The sequence below is a fragment of the Lissotriton vulgaris genome, chromosome 5, assembly GCF_964263255.1.
Source record: "Lissotriton vulgaris chromosome 5, aLisVul1.2, whole genome shotgun sequence".
Classification (NCBI taxonomy): Eukaryota; Metazoa; Chordata; class Amphibia; order Caudata; family Salamandridae; genus Lissotriton; species Lissotriton vulgaris.
In genome coordinates this window covers 1,536,591,813-1,536,616,106 of record NC_141693.1, presented here as the reverse complement: position 1 = coordinate 1,536,616,106, position 24,294 = coordinate 1,536,591,813, and the positions used below count along the sequence as shown (strand labels likewise).

At 44.9% G+C, this 24,294-nt stretch overlaps 1 protein-coding gene across 2 annotated transcripts in view; it reads left to right on the top strand.

Moving 5' to 3' along the window:
- Positions 1–24,294, top strand: part of LOC147712960 (nicotinamide N-methyltransferase-like) — a 158,220-nt gene that overhangs the window by 108,810 nt on the left and 25,116 nt on the right. Inside the window, exon 2 of one of the 2 annotated variants that reach the window (XM_086920403.1) lies at positions 2,747–2,957. In XM_086920403.1, coding sequence (XP_086776529.1) covers positions 2,747–2,957 — 211 coding nt within the window. The remainder of the gene's footprint in view (positions 1–2,746; positions 2,958–24,294) is intronic. The other variant, XM_086920404.1, reaches the window with a different exon arrangement.

Genomic DNA, 24,294 nt, shown 5'->3' with positions numbered 1-24,294 from the left:
TCGCAATCTTATTTGCGATTAGCTAATTGCTAATCGCAAATAAGGAATACTCCCCATTCATTCCTATGGGCCTTTTGGCCCATAGGAATGAATGGCGAGTTATTCCTTATTTGCGATTAGCAATTTGCTAATCGCAAATAAGGAATCAGTAGGAATCGCATTTTATTATGCGATTCCTACATGATTACCGTTTTGCGAGTCCTTAATAGCGATTCGCTATGATTTGCTATTAGGGGCTCGCAAAACGGCCCGTTCATGAATCAGGCTGATTATGTTTTCTCATGATCGTTGTCATTTGCTAAAACATGTGCAAGGTGCACATTCATTTTATATGTTTCTTATCGTTCTCATTATACATGTCGTGTAAAGAGTAAGTCATTTTTAAGCTGCATCGCTGGATTTACTCCATGGAGTCAGAGCATCAGGCCCTGCACATGCCATATCTGCCCTTCCTGCCAAAAAGGAGATTATGAAGGAGAAGCTGTAGTTTATGAAGAAGGACAGACTCACTATCCATCAATTACAAGAACATAAAAAGGCATCAGGTAAAGTTGAATACACACACAATCAATAGGCTGACTGCCCACGTTGTTACTATCACTAACAGAATGCAGAACGGCAAAACATGATTGTGGAACACATTCCCTAGTGTGTCCAAGGTGTTACACCTTGGACACACTAGGGAATGTGTTCCAGCTGAAAATGTCGCAGGCCATCAATTAGCATGAAGAGACGGCACAACATCCCCTTCAGTTCCCTCAACATCATCACCATCCTTAGTCTCACTGACACGGAGCAATATGGATATACTACTCTTTCCTTCACTTTGAACAGCTACCATACAGTGTCATGGGATGAGTGAAATATGAGTGCGGAATGTGAGAGAATATACCCGAATGCAGTTTGTTACACAGGCATTGTAAATGTAAATGTAAATGTGGTGTATTTGTATAGCGCGAACAGTGACCCGGAGGCATCCCGGCGCTTGTACTCCTACCACAAGGGAACCCCTCCTGGCTTTTCCTTGTGGGGTGTCCACTCCTGGGCATCCCATGGTGAAACCAGGCAACCCTTGTGTATCAGGGGGCCTTTGTGGAGACTAAGCAAGCTATTGCCCAGAGTTGCAGCGTGGGACCCATGCTTGGAATCGGCACTGAGGCGAGAATATCCAGTCAGAGGAATTTAAGCCCGAAACCTGCCGAGGCGGGAATCGAACCCTGGTCCCTGGCCAGCGTTCTGCATCAAGGTCTGCCGCTCTAAGCATTGAGCCACACTTGCTTTGTGCTGGTGTATGGCCACATTCCTATTCTCAACAATATGGGATAAGAGTACCAAGGCCTAAATATTTGGCAAAAATACTCTGTCCTAAATATTGTATAAAAAATCTTGCTCCATCTGAAAAAGAACGACTCCTCTCTGTTAGGAGACCTACTTGAGGATGGCTGTTTAATAGCACAAGCTATTTTGAGGAACAACCTTAGGGCATGATTATGATCTTGCATATGCGATGCTCCATCCCAAAGGTGATGAATATTCGGTCTGCCCTCTAACAGTTTCCTACGATATTATGGAATTGTAATTTGACAGCCCGGATATCCCTCACGTTTGTGATGGAGTAACCCTATTTGCCAATCAGGGCCTTAATGTGACTGGAGACAGTGATTATCAGCTATCCCAGAAACGAGATACTATGTTGGACCAACAACCGGAATCTAACAAAAGAGGCAGAAAAACAATAAACGTGGAATCCTTTGTGAGAAAGTCATTCTTTTTGCCCTGATCACCCGCATTGTTTGACTAATACTGGGGGTAACTGATTGAGCCCAGGATTCTGCAAACCAAACAAGGGTGAGTGCTATGAATTGCGGTAAATCTGTACAGTTTATTAAATTACTAGTATTAATCTTGCAGCTACGTAATGCTCAGTTTATCTGTTCATTTATATGAATTTCCACTTTCATGTTTTACATTTGTTGTACTTATTTGCCTAGTTGAATTACTGGAAAGATGAATATTATATCCTAATATTTTATTATTGTAATGTACATATGGATGCAATGCTCCTTTTTTCAAGCTATGATTTAAATTATATTAAGTCATTTATGTGATTTTCATTGATCAAACAATGAATAAATATATTACAGAGTGCGAATGGAGACAGCCCGAAGAGAGCTGCCTATTGTCTCAATTGCCAGGAAGTCAGATATCTGCTATGGTGTCAGTACTGCGAAATGAGGACGTGTGGATTGCAGGCCACAGGCCACAGATTAAGACCTGGCATTGGTGGAAGTAAAATGAGCGGCAGATGCAAGAGTCATCTTGTTTTAGTCTCAAAGCCTGTGAAAGAAATGCTTGTAACCCTAGTTATACATGTATCCAAGGGGAAAAAACACACAGTCCAGAAAATCTCATAATCTACAAGAGAGGTGCAGGGGCCAATGAGACAAGAGTTAAACCACTCCCTTCCAGACTGCAAAACAAAGTCGAAATATATGCATGTCTTTTCAGACACTGCAACTGTACCCCAATAATGAGGCTGCAGTGCGTTGATCCCCAACGTAGATCTGGGGAGAATATGAGGTTCAAAGAAGAGCCCTAGAGAGGATATGGTAAATTCTTGTGACACGAGATTACATCATGTAACATATAATTGATGTTAACATGTCTATTCTTGTTTGCTGATAAAGAAAACACATGTAACATATTAAAGAGTTTCACTTCAGTAAAGTATGACCCTTTTTCTAAGCAGGTGATGTTAAAGGAGGCTCCCTGATTGTACTTTGCTTCGGCCCCTATATGTTTTACCCACTCCCAGTCTGTGAATATTTCAACGAGATCACCTTCGCTTGCCCAGATACCAAATCCGTCCAGGAGGCACAGAAATGGCTGAAGAACGAACCTGATGCTTTGGACTGGAGTAATGCTGCTAAGATGATTTGTGAGCTTCAGGGCTGTGGGTAAGGATTTAGCTGTCTGCTGAAACTGCCTACCAGTTTTCCTATTTCTATTAATGTCTTCTTATAAAGAATGTGAGTGTTATGAAGAGGAGAAAACAGGTCAGAGGGAGAGTTTAACAAAATGTTACTGCTGAACGTGAAAAGGAAGCATTCATTTTCTAAGTGGTATAATTAGGTTTCCAAGATACACTGACTCAGTTATTCATAATCACAGACAATCATTGATTGTACTTTGTCAAACCTTTCCTCGTGTAAAAGCTTAAATACCATGTTATTTAAATTCCAGGTCCTGATTATGAAAGTATTGATCTAGTATACCTCATACATACATCTGTGTCTAAAGATACTGATACCTTCGTATCCCCAGGTTGTGTGATTAATGTTAAGCACAAGTGTAAAGAAAAGTGACAGGATGTTTTGGATTGTTAACTTTGCAACTAGTTTATAGTGAACATACCACAAATACAGCCACCTTCTTGGTTACTGAATCTTTATGAGATTTCCATCTCATGAATCACATCTCTTTGGTTGATGAACTCATTCTCACATAGTGTGGCATGCTTCATCACAGGGTTGGACATCAAGGGCCTGGTTTATCAAGAGTTTAAGTCTTTCCCATGTGCCACGCAACAGTGCAAAGTGACGTAACGCTCAAGATCCAATTTATCAAGCCCCACAAGGACCTCTTGGTGGTCATGAGTGGCTTGATGCAAATAGATGTATTGCGTTACTCTGCCCCAGTGATGTGCTCCATGGGTCGTGCAAGGCTGTTCTCATGCAAAACCCATGAATTTTGATGCATTCCAAGATTTATCATTACTGGTAGACCTGGAAATGTGCCACAAGTGCTATGCCTGCCCAGGTAAAGCGTAACAAGGAAACATTCTGCAGCACACATAAAAAGAGGAAAATGCCTCAAGGGTTATTTTTTTTTGAAGGAAAGTGCCCCTCCCTGCACTAAAACCATCCTGAATGCAACGAAGGCACCCCTGCACCATGGTGCAAGAGTGCCTGCTTTGGTGCTAGGCAACACATTGTGCACCAGCGCTGGGAAAAGGCAGGAATGTGTAGTACAGCAAGGTGACTTGCTGTGCTGCATTACATCTTCATAAAAATGGCCCCTAGCACTTGGAAGTGTTGCGTGACAACGCATTTGTTTGATATGCAGCCATTACCACGAAATGCCTAAACCATGCATTGCTTTTACAAAGCAAGCCTTTAGCACACATTTTCCTTTACCACACATGCCATTACAACGCCAGGTAAGTATTGGAAAATGGCCCTTTCTTCAGGTTCACGCCCAAGTTTTTTGAAATTATCATTCCTTGACCCCCAGAGTGGCTCCAAGGGCTAGTTGCCTGGACTCCTGACCTGAAGTCGCAACCGGCCCAATCCAGCTCCTCTCCCCGCTCTCGCCTCCCAGCTGTCCAGCCCTCCCCGACCCCTACTTAATGGCTGCCACTGAGCGGCCGCGCAGCGGCCGCGGGCTGCGGGCGCCCGCTGGTGCACCGAAGGCACGTCAAAGGCAAGCACGTCTGTGCCCGTCCGCGATCGGTCCGCGACCAGCACCAGGAACCCTGGACCTCCGCCCCGCCAACGCTACGACCCAGCAGCACTCCACGCACTCAACCCAGGCTGCAACAACAACTGCAAGCTAGCATCACCAGCCGACACCATGGATCCTTCAGCTGTCACCGCTGCCGGCACACCTGCAGCACCGCCAAGAACACGGATCCAGCACAACCCGCCCACAAGAACACAACCAAACCGAAGACCCTGCAATGCATCCTCCTCAACGTCTGATCCCTCCACAAACACGCCACAGAAATCTGGGACCTCCTCAACAGCACCACCCCGGACGTAGCATTCTTCACCGAAACCTGGACCAACGCCACCTCAGGACCGGACATCGCCATCGCCATCCCCCAGGGATACAAGATCTACAGGAAGGACCGCCCCACCCACCCAGGAGGAGGAATTGCCATCGTCCACAAATCCAGCCTTCACCTGAGCACACTCCCTGACGAGTCCACAGAACTGATGGAACACCTTCACTTCAAGATACTGGCCAGCCCCCACTGCCGCCCTCCGAGGAACCCTCATCTACTGACCCCCTGGACCCCGCGGACCATTCGCCAACTCCATCACGGACATTATCTCCCCGCAGGCCATCGCATCCACCAACTACACCCTGCTGGGAGACCTCAACTTCCACCTCGACAATCAACTGGACCCCAACACCACATGCCTCCTGGACAACCTCCACAACATTGGACTCTGCGAGATCGTGACCGAGCACATGCACTCAACAGGACACACCCTCGACCCCCTCTTCACTACAGGAAACTCCATCACCTTCAGCCACACCACCGAACTCCCATGGACCCACCATCGTTGCGTCCACTTCACCTTCAGAACACCCACCATCCACAGACACCAGCACCTGCTTCCACAAAGAAACTGGACCAAAATCACCGACGACCAGCTCATCTCCTCACTCAACAGCTCCACCCCAACCATCGCGGAAAACGACGATCCCAACACCGCAGCCCGAACCCTGCATAGATGGATCTCGGACAGCACCAACACCATAGCCCCCCTCAAGAAAAACAACAATACCCGTGCCAAGAAAGCCAGATGGTTTACCACCGAACTTCGAGAGTTCAGGCGCACATGACGCTGCCTCGAAAAGGCCTGGAGAAACACCAAATCCACAGAAGCCCACAACAACTTCAGAGCCGCCACCAACGCTCACCATCAACTCATCAGAGAAACGAGGAAAAAAGACAATGAAGACAGAATCTCCACCCAAGCACACAACAGCAAGGAACTCTTCAGCATCATTAAGGAGTTCGGCCAACCCACCAGCGAGTCTACCGACATCCCTCCCTCACAAGACCTCTGCAACAAACTCAGCACCTTTTTCCACCACAAAATCAAGAGCATCTACGACAACTTCGACGAAGACAACCAACACACTGAACCCTCACCAACCACCCCGACACCCGGAAACCAGCGATTGATGACTGGACAGCCCTCACCACCAAAGACACACTGAAGACAATGAAGTCAATCCACTCAGGGGCCCCCACCGACCCCTGCCCCCACCACATCTTCAACAGAGCCACTGACACCATCGCACCCATGCTCTGCCACACCATCAACCACTCCCTGGCGACCGCCTCGTTCCCCGACGACTGGAAAGACGCCAAGGTCAACCCCCTCCTGAAGAAATCCTCAGCGGACCCCACCGACCTCAAAAACTACAGACCCATCTCCCTGCTCCCTTTCCCATCAAAAGTCATCGAGAAAGCCATCAACAGCCAACTCACCACATTCATTGAAGAACACAATATCCTCGACTCCTCCCAATCCGGCTTCAGAAAAAAACACAGTACGGAAACCGCCCTCCTCGCCGCAACAGACGACATCTGCACCCTACTGGACAAAGGAGAAACAGTAGACCTCATCCTCCTAGACCTATCAGCGGCGTTCGACACAGTCTCCCACTGCACCCTAATACGCAGACTCTACGACGCAGGAATCCAGGACAAGGCCCTCGACTGGATCTGCTCCTTCCTCTCCGGCAGGACGCAATGGGTCAGACTCCCCCCTTTCCTCTCAGACCCCACACCTACCACCTGCGGAGTCCCTCAGGGCTCCTCCCTCAGCCCGACGCTCTTCAACGTCTACATGCCTCCATTTGCCCCCATCGGCAGAACCTACGGACTCAACATCGTGTCATACGCAGACGACACCACGCTCAATCTCTCCCTATCCAACGAGCCCAACACCGCCAGACGCGGACATATCATGAGTGATGTAATATGTGATGTCATCAGCAGTGCATTACACGCGCAAGTTATAGTGAGTCCAACTAACTATAACATGGGAATTTCAATGGTTTTATGTCAGTAAAATTTCCAGCTAACTATAACTGGTGTCAAACCTATGGTTTTTTCAGTGAATTTATTAGGTTTTTTAAATGCTAATTCCTAACTATAACTGATCTGAAACCTCTGTTTTTTTCAGTGAATTCCATAGGTTTTTTAAATGCTAATTCCTAACTATAACTGGTGTGAAACCTATGGTTTTTTCAGTGAATTTCATAGGTTTTTTAAATGCTAATTCCTAACTATATATAAGGCCCCAAACCTATGTTTTTTTTTAGTGAATTTCAAAGTTTTTTAATAGCAAATGTCTATAGCTATGAAATGTAATGTTTCTTTTATTTTTTTAAATTTTTTTATTGCTCTGGAGCGCTCCCGGTGCGCGCCCAGGTGAGCGCACCAGAAAGCTTAATTTTTTCGGCGCGCACCGGTAAGCGTCCCGTTAGCGCTATTGCCGCGAACGAAAACATCATCGTGACGTATCGCATAGCCGCGTCCGCTTGATACGCACGGCGTAAGCGCACACGGAAGCACTCGAGCGAATACGATCGCGCAACGTAAGCATGCGACGCGCTTACGCGACGCGCCCCTGGGCGCGCCCCGGGCTGCGCCTCGGGCCGCGCCCCGGGGCGCGTAGCGTAAGCGCGTCGGGTCATGTGACCTAAAAATAACACTTTTTATTGGTTCAGGACAGTTTTGGTTTCAAAATGATCAAAGCCCTGGTCATGTGTCCTTAAAATAACTCTTTTCATTGGTTGTTATCAATTTTCTTTTACAACTAATGTAAACCCCACCCATTTCCTTAATTTCTTCTTTCACTTTGGAGACAGCAAGACCTGTTTTTTTCTATCCTACCATTTTGTGCAAAGAATGGCAGCTAGACCATCCAGCAGTAGTGAGGACTCAGATGGCTTTATTCAGGAAGAGCCTCCTCAGCCCAAGATCAAGGAGCATTTTATTTGGAAATTTCTTTTCAATACCTGAAGGATTTAAAAAGGTGAATGCTCCCAAAGTAGAATGCCAAATCTGCCATACTGTGCTTTCCCGAGGAGACCCAAAAAGGAAGTACAGTTTTTGCAATTCGACAATGATTCGCCACGTCCAACGCAGGCACCCCCAGAACTATGCCCAGGAGAGTTTCCGAGACCTGGCACGTAATTCCCCAAGGGATGGTGCCTCTACATCTTCAGGAGGACCCACAACATCAGGGAGAAGACGTGCAGCGGAATTGGAGATGATTCCGAACATTCAACCTGTTTTTAGCAAGCAATGCGATGAACTGCTTTGCTATGGTGAGCAGAGCATCAAGCTCATTGCACGAAAGAGGCAAGAACACCGCTGCCTTCCCCAGGCCTAATTTTTCCCCTTTTTTTTTGCTCCTGTTGAGCAGTTTTGTTTTTGTTCTGAAAAAAACAACAAAAAGAAAAAAAACTGTTATTTTTAGAACTACCTCCAAATTATAAAAAAAAGGCTACATTTTTTAAAAACTCTGTCATTCTTTTTTCCCCATGGTACACTCCCCGGTGCGCGTACCGGGCGCTCCCCCCGCAAAAGTAAATAAAAAAGTAAAAAGATTTTTGGCCCCGCGGGGCCCTTTTATGGCCCCCACATCAAACCTAGGGGGTCAGGGGGGATCTACTTTGCCCACTTATGGTCATTTCCCCCTTTGTTTTTGCCACCTCTTGTGTCTCGTTTCTACCGAGACACAAGATGGCGGCCGCTCCGGACTGTTTCGAATGTTTACAGACACCCGAGAGCCAATCAGCTTTCCGTGCGCAAGTCGCGTAGCGCGCCTGGTGCGCTCCACGGTGCGCGTACCGGGGCGCTGCCATAGATATATATATTTTTTGAACCTAAATTACTCAAAATCCACTGGAGCACATATCTTGAGACATAGCAAAGGCACATCGGGCTACCAGTCCCTACAATTTTGCCAAGTTTGGTGGAAATCCATTCAGCCGTTCGGGCTAAAAGTGAGTTTGACCGCCCTATGGAAATTAACATGGGGAAAACACATTTTGGGACCCCCTATTATCTCGGACCCCATTTCATGAATCGCATTGAAAAAAATCCTAACTATAACTAACTACTGGCGACCGCCAGTAGGTAATATATATATATATATATATATATATATATATATATATATATATATATATATATATATATATATATATATATATATATATATATATATATATATATATATATATATATATATATATAAATATATATATATATATATATATTCACTGAAAAAAACATAGGTTTCACTCACGTTATAGTTAGGAATTAGCATTTAAAAAACCTTGCAAATTCATTGAAAAAACTATAGGTTTCACACGTTATAGTTAGCTGAACATTTCTATCATACAAAACCTTTGAAATGTCTCCGTTATAGTTAGCTCAGCTATAACTTGCGCGCCCGCAATGCACTGCTGATGACGTCACATATTAAATCACTCATGACATGGTCAGTGACATCACTCATGACATCACTCATGACATTTCAAATGACTTCCCTGATGACACCACTGTTGACATCATCCAGTGATTGTGTGTCTTTCTGAAAAATATTTTTTTTTATATATGTATATATAAAGGTCGATGGAAGAATAAATGGGAAAATAGGTGTCTAAATGGATGGGTTTTTTTGTAAAATTGATTGTATAACTAATTTACTAAGTATATCTTACTGAATAGGTGTACTAGCGAGTAATCTTTAAATATTTAAATATCTGTATCAGTGTCTCACTTTGTATATAAGTGGCTGCATGGGTTGGTGAGTAGCTACATGAGTGTGTATATGGGTTATTATTGGGTTTTTTGAGTACCAAAATGAGTGTTTGTTCGTTTCGGTGAGCAGTATTACTTACCGCACAGAAGCATGAATGACTGACTCACTGTTTGTATGTGTTTTGAAGACAGCATGTGTGCAGGACTGTATGGGTGGATGAGTGTGTGTATGGGTGTGTTAGTGAGTGAATGATGTTCTCAATAGTATCTTTATGTCAAGGCAAGTCAAAAAATTTGTATAGCGCACTACTCACCCAGAGGGTCTCAAGGCGCTTGTGGGGGGGGGGGGTTAGCTAATTATCAAATAGACAGGTTTTGAGTTGGTTTCTGAAGGAGAGGTGGTTCTGTGTGAGGCGGAGGTGGAAGGGGAGAGAATTCCAGGTTTTGGCTGCTAAGTAGGAGAATGATCTTCCTCCCATGGTGGCTCTTCGGATGCGTGGAAATGTGTCCAGGGCTTCATTGGACGATCGTAGTTGGCGGGTGGGGGGTGTAGAAGGTCATGCGCGTGTTGAGGTATTTGGGTCCTAGGTTGTAGAAGGCTTTGTGTGCGTAGGTGAGGAGACAGAACGTTATTCTCTTGTTGACGGGGAGCCAGTGAAGGTCTCTCAGGTGACCGGATATGTGATTGTGGCGGGGTATGTCTAGGATGAGTCGGGCGGAGGCGTTCTGAATGTGTTGGAGTTTTTTCTGTAATTTGGCTGTGTTTCCGGCGTAGAGGGTGTTTCCGTTGTCTAGTCGGCTTGTGACAAGTGCTTGGGTGACCGTCTTTCTTGTTTCGGTGGGGATCCATCGGAAGATCTTTTTGAGCATACTTAAGATGTTGAAGCATGATGATGAGATGGCGTTGACTTGTCTGGTCATCGAGAGGGAGGAGTCTAGAATGACTCCCAGGTTGCGGGCATGGTCCGTTGGTTTCTGTGCGCTGCCCAGGGCCGGTGGCCACCATGAGTTGTCTCATGTAGAGGGGGATGATCCTAGGATGAGGACTTCCGTTTTGTCTGAATTCAGTTTTAAGCGGCTGTTCTTCATCCACTCGGCTACGTCTTTCATCCCTTCGTGTAGGTTGGTTTTGGCGGTGTTTGGGTCTTTGGTGAGGGAGAGGATCAGCTGTGTGTCATCAGCGTAGGAGATGATGTTGAGGTTGTGCTGGCGTGCGATGGATGCGAGGGGGCTCATGTAGACGTTGAAGAGGATGGGGCTGAGCGATGATCCTTGTGGTACGCCGCAGATGACTTCGGTGGCCTCTGATCTGAAAGGGGGGAGGCGGACTCTCTGGGTTCTTCCAGCGAGGAACAAGATGATCCAATCCAGTGCTTTTCCTTGTATCCCAACGTTGCTGAGGCGTTGTACAAGGGTGCGGTGGCAGACCGTGTCAAACGCTGCGGAGAGGTCCAGGAGGATGAGGGCAGCTGTTTCCCCTTTGTCGAGTCGTGTTCGGATGTTGTCTGTGGCTGTGATGAGGGCGGTCTCGGTGCTGTGTTTGGCTCGGAAGCCGGACTGTGTGGGGTTGAGGGAGCCGTTAGACTCGAGGAAGGCGGCGAGCTGATTGTTGAAGGTCTTTTCTATGACTTTGGCGGGGAAAGGGAGAAGCGAGATGGGGCGGTAGTTCTTAAGTTCAGTGGGGTCTGCTGTAGGTTTCTTCAGGAGGGCACTGAGTCCGGCATGTTTCCAGCTTTCCGGGAAGGTAGCGGTGTTGAGGGAGCAGTTGATGATATCCCGGAGATGGGGTGCGACGATGGAGTCGGCCTTGTTGGGGGCATGGGTCAGTTGGTGATCCGGAGTGAATAGAGTTCATCAAGCAGATGGTGTTTTCGGTGCTGATCGGGTTCCAGGCGCAAAGGGTGGTGGTGGGGGGCTTCAGTTCAGTGGTAAGTGGGGTGGACTGGTCGGCGAAGCTGTTATGTATGTCAGCGATTTTGCTGTGGAAGAACGAGGCTAGAGAGTCGCAGAGGTCTTGAGAGGGAGTGCCGGCGCTGGGATTGGTAAGCTCTTTGACAATGCTGAAGAGTTCCTTGCTGTTGTGGGCGTTGTTGTCGAGTCGATCCTTGAATGTTGATGTCTTGGTGGATCGGATCAGCTGGTGGTGTTTGCGGCTGGCGTCCTTGAGGGCGGTCATCTTGTCTGTGGTTGGGTTTTTTCGCCAGGCTTTCTCGAGGGTGCGACAGTTCTTTTTGGAGTTCTTGAGGTCATCATTGAACCAGGAGGCTTTTTTGCTAACTGGCTTGTTGTGATGGTTTTTCAAGGGCGCTAATTCGTCAGCGCAGTGGGTGACCCATTGTGCGAGATTGATGGCTGCTTGATTTGGGTCCGATGATTTGCCGGGAGGGTTTTGGTTTAGCGATGTGGTGAGCTGGTCGGTGGTGATTTTGTTCTAGTTTCTGCGGGGGACTTCTTGTGGGTGGTGGTGGGTCGTGGTCTTTCTGAAGTTGAAATGGACGCAGCTGTGGTCCGTCCAGTTGAGTCCTGTGGCGTGATTGAAGGAGACGTGCTTGCTGGAGGAGAAGATTGGGTCGAACGTGTGTCCGGCGTAGTGGGTGGGGGTGTTTACCAGTTGTTTGAGTCCGAGATTGGCGAGGTTGTCCAGAAGGGTGGTGGTGTTGCTGTCGTTGTTCTTTTCCAGGTGAAAGTTGAGGTCCCCTAGGAGAATGTTGTCCTCGGAGGGGAGGGCGTGTGGGCTGATAAAGTCAGTGATGTCTTCGCTGAATTGTGTGCAGGGTCCTGGTGGTCTGTAGATGAGGGTGCCTCTAAGTGTGGTCTTGGGGTCGGTGTGTATCTGGAAGTGAAGGTGTTCGGCGGCTGTGAGGGTGTCGTCTGAGCTGGTCGTGATGCGGATGGAGTTCTTGTGGACGATGGCGATGCCTCCTCCTGTTTGGTTGATGCGGTCCTTTAGTATGATCTTGTAACTGTCCGGGATGGCTATGGCGATGTCGGGCGCTGATGAGGCGTTCATCCAGGTTTCTGTAAGAAAGGCGACGTCCGGCGTTGTGGTGTCTAGTAGGTTCCATAGTTCAATGGCGTGTCTGTGGAAAGAGCGGGTGTTGAGCAGGATGCACTTCAGGTGGTTATTGTCGGAGCTCTGTTTGGCATTTGTGGATGTAGTGTGGGTCCTGATGCAGCAGAACTTGCAGGATTGGCAGGTGAAGGGTCCATGGGCGCGTCCTGGGGCGGCTTGTATATGTATATGTGAGTATTGATGTTTATAAGTGAGTATATCTGAGAGCGACATATTCTAAGACTTCCTGTATAAAAAAGTATGTGTTTCTATCAGTGATTGTTTAAGAGAGTAAGTATGTCTGATTCTGTAGAAGTTAGTGTAGTGGTATGTGCATAGCAACTATAGTTGGTTCTTCTGTATGCTCAGCGCCAAGATGCTCCTTCCGGAGCGATAGATGCGCTTTATAAATCCTAATAAATATCAAATATCAAATAGCTGTATATGCAAGTAAATGGATATTTGATAGTTTATTTGTATGTGTGAGTATGTGTGTGAGTAACTCTATAGATGAGTGTCGGTGTATAACAGGATATATAGGTGTATGAGTACATATGATGAGTCAGTACATGTATGAATGACTATATAGAACTGTTGGTGAATAATTGGATGTGTATGTAGATTTTGGGATTACTCAATAGGTTGTTCTAACTAGAATTAGTATCTCAATTTTTTTGAACATTTTAGTTTCTATTTTTGATCTTGTGTATCAAAGGTTATATTACAGTAAGTGGAGGTGTGCCACAAGGATGATGTCATCAGTGATGTCATCAGGGATGTCATTTGAGATGTCCTCAGCGATGTCATGAGTAATGTCACTGACCATGTCATGAGTGATGTAGGAGTGCATTGCGGGTGCGCAAGTTATAGTTAGCTGAGCTAACTATAACAAAGGAATTTTAAAGGTTTTGTATGATAGAAATGTTCAGCTAACTATAACGTGTGAAACCTATAGTTTCTTCAATGAATTTGCAAGGTTTTTTAAATGCTAATTCCTAACTATAACCTGTGTGAAACCTATGGTTTTTTCATTGAATTTCATAGGTTTTGTAAATGATAATTTATAAATGTATTAACTATTATGTCTTTCTTTTTATACTAATGTCTTATATTTTTATTATAAATATTTATATTTATTTTATTTTTTAGATTATATTTCATATTCTTATTATAAAATAATAACAAAATTAAATTGTAGAGTAATTTTTGGATGAATTATTGCTTGACGTCAGTTGCAAGTATAACACAGCTTCAGATATTCTCTTGGGGCCCTTTGCTCACAATGCTGTATCAATCCTTACACCTGCTTCAAGCATGTGCAAGGTTTTGACGGAGCATAAGCTCAAAAGTCACTGAATAAAATGTTATACATTTCACTCAGTCACTTTTATGAGGCCTTGCTGCACCCCCCTCTGAACAAGAAACCCTCTTCTGGCACAGCCCTTTACAATGTAATACACCCTCCAGATGCGTCACATTGTTAATACCACACACCATGGCACATCTTTTGCACCACTGCTGTGTCACAAAAGTGACACAACGGCTGTGTAAAAGAGGAACAAGAGGATTGTTGTAAACCAAGTAGAAACATTGACCCTTTTCGCATACAGAACGCCGTACATGACGTCACACCGACGCTTTAATGCGACACGTACCATCAAAGCATATTCGTTCTGTATGCGCGGGTACACGCTGAGTATCATAAGCAGTACAAACTATGGTGCGATCACCCTCTCAGTGACAAATCAGAGTTCAGGGATCACTAGGGGAGAATGATGAGAAGTGCTGACACATTGCAGATCCGATTCTGGGCCTGCCTCAGCGCACATGATAACACCGCCCCCATCTCTCTCTGTTATTAATTATTGGTGCACACACTCACACTTGCACATGTGCAGTGCATGCCCGCCCACACTACACACATGCCACCACCAAGCATGCTTGCTATCATTTAGCCTGGAAACCAAAACATTAGCCAATGGGATGTCCCCCAGGGCCATCATTCTTGCAGACCGCGAAAACGCTACCAATGACAGCCCTGGGCTTGGTTTGGTCAGCCCCCGCAGTTCCCATATAATGCGGGCCCCAACGTGAGCACGCTCTCTTTTGCCTGCCTCTACTGCGATGACACACAGACTGTCGAAAACACCCCAGACTCAGCGAAACAACAGCCTTTCAAGACAAGACAAAAGACGACAAAAACAAAGGTAAGAGAAGACGTTACAACATCAGCCTCCACTGTAAATTGTATAGGCATAATACTCGTTTTTTTATCCTTCATATCGCTTTCCTACCCCTCAATGGTTTTAAATTGTACTTACATAATTGAAATATTTCTTTATAAGTCACGAGGTCCTATACACCTCTAATCTTAAAAATTGTGCAAGCATAAATTTGTGTCGCATTTCTGTACTACGCTACGTGCTTAGCCCTCTATTATTATTAATTGTGCGTCCATGATAGTATTTTTTTTTCTGCGTCACGAGGCCGTCCCAAGCCTCTATTAACTTATTGATCTTCCTTTGTTTGCTGTAGCTGAAATACTCTTAACTACGGAATAATAAGACCTCACATTAAATTTCACTTTTGATAGTAGTTATGCAACTCCGTTTATGATGACTAATCAAAATGTCCTTTAGTTTCCTTCAGCAAACATCGTTCAGAAGCAACCATGGCCTATCGAGCAACAGCGATGAAATTCTCTGCAACTTATTGAATATACTTTGATGTATAGAAGAACAGGTGAACTCAAGTTGTGAACTCCGAGGTCCGCACTGTTTATACAAGGTAAGCACAGAGGCATATATTTACAAATCCTTCATAGGAATTGATTAGAAATAATTCGGCTTAACGGGCGTTAGTAATGCAGTAGGACCTTCCATATAGACACCACTTGAACACGGCACTATAACAACTGAAATATACCAGGTACATTGGACCGGTAAAACTGTAGTGTTAGCTTTATTTGTGAAATGGGAGAGGGCCATATTATCAAGCCTGGGCGACAAAATTATCGCCACTTTATCGGCAGCTAGGTGGCGATAATGGGTTTGATAATATGCTCTATAGAATTCCAATAGAAGCTCATGTTAGATGTGAAGGACATCAGACATGACCTTCGATTGGAATTCTATAGAGCATATTATCAAACCCATTATCACCACTTTAGCAACCCTTTCCTGCCGATAAAGTGGCAATCATTTTGTCACCCAGGCTTGATATTATGGCCCAGAGAGCGTACTGTACAGTAGCTTCTGTTTAAATTCTATAATTACCTCCGAGCAGTGTTTGGGTCTTTGATGAGGGAGAGGATCAGCTGTGTGTCGTCAGTGTAGGAGATGATGTTGAGGTTGTGCTGGCGTGCGATGGATGTGAGGGGGCTCATGTAGACGTTGAAGAGGATGGGGCTGAGCGATGATCCTTGTGGTACGCCGCAGATGACTTCGGTGGCCTCTGATCTGAAAGGGGGGAGGCGGACTCTCTGGGTTCTTCCAGCGAGGAACAAGATGATCCAATCCAGTGCTTTTCCTTGTATCCCAACGTTGCTGAGGCGTTGTACAAGGGTGCGGTGGCAGACCGTGTCAAACGCTGCGGAGAGGTCCAGGAGGATGAGGGCAGCTGTTTCCCCTTTGTTGAGTAGTGTTCGGATGTCGTCTGTGGCTGCGATGAGGGCGGTCTCGGTGCTGTGTTTGGCTCGGAAGCCGGACTGTGTGGGGTCGAGGGAGCCGTTAGACTTGAGGAAGGCGGCGAGCTGATTGTTGAAGGTCTTTTCTATGACTTTGGCGGGGAAAGGGAGAAGCGATATGGGGCGGTAGTTCTTAAGTTCAGTGGGGTCTGCTGTAGGTTTCTTCAGGCGGGCACTGAGTTTGGCATGTTTCCAGCTTTCCGGGAAGGTAGCGTTGTTGAGGGAGCAGTTGATGATATCCCGGAGATGGGGTGCGACGATGGAGTCGGCCTTGTTGGGGGCATGGGTCAGTTGGTGATCCGGAGTGAATAGAGTTCATCAAGCAGATGGTGTTTTCGGTGCTGATCGGGTTCCAGGCGCAAAGGGTGGTGGTGGGGGGCTTCAGTTCGGTGGTAAGGGGGGTGGACTGGTCGGCGAAGCTGTTATGTATGTCAGCGATTTTGCTGTGGAAGAACGAGGCTAGAGAGTCGCACAGGTCTTGAGAGGGAGTGCCGGCGCTGGGATTGGTAAGCTCTTTGACAATGCTGAAGAGTTCCTTGCTGTTGTGGGCGTTGTTGTCGAGTCGATCCTTGAATGTTGATTTCTTGGTGGATCGGATCAGCTGATGGTGTTTGCGGCTGGCGTCCTTGAGGGCGGTCATCTTGTCTGTGGTTGGGTTTTTTCGCCAGGCTTTCTCGAGGGTGGGGCAGTTCTTTTTGGAGTTCTTGAGGTCATCATTGAACCAGGAGGCTTTTTTGCTAACTGGCTTGTTGTGATGGTTTTTCAAGGGCGCTAATTCATCAGCGCAGTGGGTGATCCATTGTGCGAGATTGATGGCTGCTTGATTTGGGTCCGATCATTTGCCGGGAGGGTTTTGGTTTAGCGATGTGCTGAGCTGGTCGGTGGTGATTTTGTTCTAGTTTCTGCGGGGGACTTCTTGTGGGTGGTGGTGGGTCGTGGTCTTTCTGAAGTTGAAATGGACGCAGCTGTGGTCCGTCCAGTTGAGTCCTGTGGCGTGATTGAAGGAGACGTGCTTGCTGGAGGAGAAGATTGGGTCGAGCGTGTGTCCGGCGTAGTGGGTGGGGGTGTTTACCAGTTGTTTGAGTCCGAGATTGGCGAGGTTGTCCAGAAGGGTGGTGGTGTTGCTGTCGTTGTTCTTTTCCAGGTGGAAGTTGAGGTCCCCTAGGAGAATGTTGTCCTCGGAGGGGAGGGCGTGTGGGCTGATAAAGTCAGTGATGTCTTCGCTGAATGTGTGCAGGGTCCTGGTGGTCTGTAGATGAGGGTGCCTCTAAGTGTGGTCTTGGGGTCGGTGTGTATCTGGAAGTGAAGGTGTTCAGCGGCTGTGAGGGTGTCGTCTGAGCTGGTCGTGATGCGGATGGAGTTCTTGTGGACGATGGCGATGCCTCCTCCTGTTTGGTTGATGCGGTCCTTTAGTATGATCTTGTAACTGTCCGGGATGGCTATGGCGATGTCGGGCGCTGATGAGGCGTTCATCCAGGTTTCTGTAAGAAAGGCGACGTCCGGCGTTGTGGTGTCTAGTAGGTTCCATAGTTCAATGGCGTGTCTGTGGAAAGAGCGGGTGTTGAGCAGGATGCACTTCAGGTGGTTATCGTCGGAGCTCTGTTTGGCATTTGTGGATGTAGTGTGGGTCCTGATGCAGCAGAACTTGCAGGATTGGCAGGTGAAGGGTCCATGGGCGCGTCCTGGGGCGGCTTGTATATGTATATGTGAGTATTGATGTTTATAAGTGAGTATATCTGAGAGCGACAGATTCTAAGACTTCCTGTATAAAAAAGTATATGTTTCTATCAGTGATTGTTTAAGAGAGTAAGTATGTCTGATTCTGTAGAAGTTAGTGTAGTGGTATGTGCATAGCTGTATATGCAAGTAAATGGATATTTGATAGTTTATTTGTATGTGTGAGTATGTGTGTGAGTAACTCTATAGATGAGTGTCGGTGTATTACAGGATATATAGGTGTATGAGTACATATGATGAGTCAGTACATGTATGAATGACTATATAGAACTGTTGGTGAATAATTGGATGTGTATGTAGATTTTGGGATTACTCAATAGGTTGTTCTAACTAGAATTAGTATCTCCATTTTTTTGAACATTTTAGTTTCTATTTTTGATCTTGTGTATCAAAGGTTATATTACAGTAAGTGGAGGTGTGCCACAAGGATGAATTCCAATAGAAGCTCATGTTAGATGTGAAGGACATCAGACATGACCTTCGATTGGAATTCTATAGAGCATATTATCAAACCCATTATCACCACTTTAGCGACCCTTTCCTGCCGATAAAGTGGCGATAATTTTGTCACTCAGGCTTGATATTATGGCCCAGAGAGCGTACTGTACAGTAGCTTCTGTTTAAATTCTATAATTACCTCCGAGCAGTGACAACAGATAGGTTACAACAGTCTGACAAACAGATCTACAACCTTATTACGCCACTTTTGAGTCACTTATAACATAGTAAAAGTAATGCAAGGAAAAAATCTCAACTCCAGACTCTGCGACACAGTTTTAATGTTTTTTTCTCTCTCTCTCACTCTCATCATTTCTCTTTCTCTCTTAAACTTATACACTGCTGTCTGCTTAAGCATGTAGAAGAATTGTTGAAATCAAGTTGTCAATCCAAGTGCCTGAAGTGTTTGGCCGCAAGGTTTATACAACGGTAAGCACAGAGACCTAGATAGACAAATCCTTCATAGGAATGCATTAGAAATAATTCAGCATAACGGGCGTTAGTAACGCAGTAGGCATTTCCATATAGACACCACTTAAATGCGGCACTATAACAAATAAAATGTACCAGGTACACTGCACTCGTAAAACTGTAGCGTAACTTTTATTTATGAAAGGAGAGACGACCATTGTATCAAACTTTGGCCACAACATTATCGCCACTTTATCGGCACCAAACTGCCGCTAAAGTGGCCATAATAGGTTTGATAATATGCTCTATAGAATTCCAATCAAAGCTCATGTTAGATGTGAAGGACATCTAACATGACCTTCGATTGGAATTCCATAGAGCATAATATCAAACCCATTATCGCCACTTTAGCGACACTTTCCTGCCGATAAAGTGGCGATAATTTTGTCACCCAGGCTTCATATTATGGCCCAGAGTTTTAATGTTTTCTCTCTCTCATTCTCTGTGACATCATTTCTCTTTCTCTCTTAAACTTAGACACTGCTGTCTGCTTGGACATGTAGAAGAATTGTTGAACTTAAGTTGTGAAGTCTACTTTCTATTGTGTTTGGCCGCAAGCTTTATACAACAGTAAGCACAGAGTCCTAGATCTTCAAATCCTTCATAGGAATGCATTAGAAATAATTCGGCATAACGCAGTAGGCACTTCCATATAGACACCACTTGAACGCGGCACTATAACAAGTAAAATGTACTAGGTACACTGCACTCGTAAAACTGTAGTGTTAGCTTTATTTGTGAAATGAGAGAGGGCCATATTGTCAAGCCTTGGCGACAAAATTATCACCACTTTATCGACAACAAACTGCAGCTAAAGTGGCTATAATGGGTTTGATCTATAATTACCTCTGAGCAATGACAACAGATAGGTTACAACAGTCTGACAAACAGATCCACAACCTTATTACGCCACTTTTGAGTCACTTTTAACATGAGTACAGTGACGCAAGGTAAAAATCTCAACTCCAGACTCTGCGACACAGTTTTAATATTGTTTTCTCTCTTTCTCTCTCTCACTCTCTGTGATATCATTTCTCTTTCTCTCTTAAACTTGGACATTGCGAGGGAGATTGTCAGGGAGCTGGCACGCAATCCCCCACGAGATGGCGGCAGCACCTCCACCGGAGGAGCAACACCCTCTGGGAGAGCAGGAGCTCACATGATTCCTAATATCCAGCCGGTCTTCGGAGACTTGAAGATCATCTGCAAGCAGTGCGACGAACTGCTCAGCTATGGGGAGCAGAGCATTGGGCTGATTGTTCGCAAGAAGGAGGAACACCGCTGCTCCACCCAGCACACATTTTTCCCTTTTTTTTTGCTCCTGTTGGGCAGTTTTGGATTCCCTGGTTTTGTTTTTCTCCCCCCAAAACCCCCAAAAAAGTATAAAATCGTTCTGAAAATGTATTAAAAAAAAATCAAAAAAAGAAGAAAAAAATAGTTATTTTTAGAACTACCTCCAATTCTTCAAAAAGAGCTATATTCCTTATATATTTTGTCATTCTTTTTTCAATGAATGTGCACTGCATAAATGAATGGATAAAATGACTGAATGAAAGGGAGAAAGTGACTGAGGGAACATATGACAGAAGGGGAGTAAGTGAGGGTGAGTTTATGACAGTGAGGGATAGAAGGTGAGTGAGGGTGAGTGAAGGGGGAGTGACAGAGTGAGGGGATGGAGGGAGTGAGGGTAAGACAGAGGGAGTGAGGGAAGAGGAGTGAGGAAGTGACAGGACAGAGGGAGTGAGAGAAGGAGTAAGTGAAGAGGAGTACGGTGAGTGAGGAAAGGAACACTCAGTGTGATCCTTGTCAAAAAAGTTAAAGCCATACATTTTACCCAATAACATTTAGCATAGTAAATCGTTTTAGACACAGAGTACAGCCCATTTAAATGACCACTACATTACAAGGCAGAAACCTGACTCATTTGCCAAATACATTTCCAATATGCACCATTCATTTTTTGCCAGCATTACATAAAAACATGAGACACAATGCAAAAAGAAACAGTACCCTATAAGCTAAGAGATGCAAACTGTGAGGAGACACAGGTGACATTATAGAAAAGGGTGAAAATATAATTCCTTTATTGACACAGACACTCAGTGTGATCCTTGTCAAAAAAGTTAAAGCCATATATTTTACCCAAAAACATTTATCATAGTGAATCGTTTTAGACACAGAGCACAGCCCATTTAAATGACCACTACATTACAATGCAGAAACCTGACTCATTTCCAAAATACATTTCCAATATGCACCATTCATTTTTTTGCCAGCATTACATAGAAACATGAGACACAATGCAAAAAGAAACAGTAGCCTATAAGCTAAGAGATGCAAACGGTAAGGCGACACAGGTGACATTATAGAAAAAGGTGAAAATATAATTCCTTAATTGACAGACACTCAGTGTGATCATTGTCAAAAAAGTTAAAGCCATACATTTTACCCAAAAACATTTAGCATAGTGAATCGTTTTAGACACAGAGCACAGCCCATTTAAATGACCACTACATTACAATGCAGAAACCTGACTCATTTCCAAAATACATTTCCAATATGCACCATTCATTTTTGCCAGCATTACATACTAACATGAGACACAATGCAAAAAGAAACAGTACCTTATAAGTTAAGAGATGCAAACTGTGAGGAGACACAGGTGACATTATAAAAAAAGGTGAACATATAATTTCCTAATAGACACAGACACTCAGTGTGATCCTTGTCAAAAATGTTAAAGTAATACATTTTACCAAAAAACATTTACCATAGTAAATCATCTTAGACACAGAGCACACCCCATTTAAATGTCCACTATATTACAGTGCAGAAACTTGACTCATTTCCAAAATACATTTCCAATATGCACCATACATTTTTTGCCAGCATTACAAAACAACGTGACACACAATGCAAGAATAAAGAAGCCCAATATGCTTCTTAATTTTCCCATAGTGCATACAGCACTATATCTATATTAAATGAATCATTACTCACCTTTAAAAATGCTTTACATAGAAACATGAGACACAATGCAAAAAGAAACAGTACCCTATAAGCTAAGAGATGCAAACTGTGAGCAGACACAGGTGACATTATAGAAAAATTTGAAAATATAATTCTTTATTTCACACAGACACTCAGTGTGATACTTGTCAAGAATGTTAAAGCCATACATTTTACCAAAAAACATTTAGCATAGTAAATTGTTTTAGACACAGAGCACAGCCCATTTAAATGACCACTACATTACAGTGCACAAACTTGACTCATTTCCAAAATATATTTCCAATATGCACCATTACATTTTTTACCAGCATTACAAAACAACGTGACACACAATGCAAGAATAAAGAAGCCCAATATGCTTCTTAATTTTCCCATAGTGCATACAGCACTATATCTATAGTAAATGAATCATTACTCACCTTTAAAAATGCTTTTAAAGATTTAGAAGACTGTCAGTCACACACATGAGATTTTCTTAAGCAGAATCTTTGAAAAATACCTCAGATGCTGCACCACAAATGGCCATGATTCCCTGTAATTCTTCACACATATCCCTGGACTTAACCAATCAAAATTCTTCCCACACTATTTCAAAACCATACTAACATTTTAATTGGTTCTACATTTCAACACTTTCAAACTCACATAATATTCACCCATCCCCCCAGTGCTCATTCAGCCTGTTACCATGGTAACTCCCACCTTGAAGGACTGGGTTCTTTAAGACCCAGCGGTGCCAGGGCACAACACCTGAAACCTTCGTGGGTAACCTGCTCCGGCGTGCGAATCACAGAGACACGGGACACTTCCTTCGACGTCAAAGATTCAAGGTTTATGTGCTGCAGGGAACACAGAGATCACGACAAGTACACAGCGTGCAACTTGGGGAGACTGCTTCAAATTGGTTCTGTGGATCGCTCCTTTTATACAGTTTTTACCCATAGGATAACATTGAACACAAAAGTTTACAACCCGGTTCCCACAATTATCCCCCAGAGGGGTCACTTTGGTCACTTTGAAACACACGAGGTCCGGAACATAAGTGCGGAAACATTTGGCGGTTCCCAACTGTAAAAACCATCTTCCCACCATTAGCAAATTCCAATCAGCAGTAAAACAGATCGAAATAGGAACAAAGACAGGTGCAGAGGAAGACGGAGACAGTGGGGAGATCGGAAAGGGTGTAAAAGGGGAGGTATCGGGAAACACGAGATACAGGCATCAAAGGGACGTGCCTAATGAGATGCACGGCTGAGACAATAAGTCCGTGCGGCAAGATGAGCCTCGAGCGGCGCCATCTGCCTTACAGTAGCAACCCCCTCATCATAAAGACACTCACAAAGAACATGTGTCTTCCGAAAATATCTTTGGAGTCCCAGGGTCGCGAAGCGGACAGCGTCCGTTCGCTGGCTACTTGAGGGCAAGAGACAAAATGGATGCCGTATCTAAGATGGAACCCGTGGGTACAGATGAAAAACCCACATAACAAACGAACGGTTTAAGTTAGCACAGCGAAACTGCGCACACTTACTGAACTCGTCATTTGCGGTTCATAGATACCAGACTCGACCATATTCGTGCGAGTCAAAAACACCACTTACAATTGTCACGGAACCTCAGACGCTCCTTTTGCCCTCATGTAGGCAAGCACTAGTCGGAATCATATTCGATATTCATCAGACCATCGAGATGTTGCTGTAGCATAGCTCTGTCCAACCGAGTCCCCTTGGTAGCAGATGGTTGTCTCATACACGTTGTAGCACAGAGGCCACATAAGGCAGGACCACACTGCACACAAAGGCAACACGTGAACAGGAACACTACAACGACTCCGATGATCATCAGAATCTTCCAACCCCAAGTCGACATCAGGCCCCAAAACCATCCAAGTAGCGTCCAATCCCCTACATCCACGTGTATGGATTCGGAGATCTTATGCAACCTCGAGATGGCTTGATAGACAGTAGGAGCATTATCTGGGATGAAAATGCAGCAGCTCGAATGGATCACCTTACATACCCCACCTCGATCTGCTAAGATGACATCTAAAACCATACGGTTTTGTAACGTCATAAGTCTCTCCGCCTGAAGTTCTGTGGTGATATTACCAAGGGCACTGGCAGTAATATTAGCTGTCGATTCTACCACTCGAGTCAACTGTCTCAGGTTCCTACTATTGACCATAGGTCCCCAAAACGGGAGGAAACCCTTGAAAAAGTCTCCTGCCTCTTGACCGGCAGTATCCTCTTCGCTAAT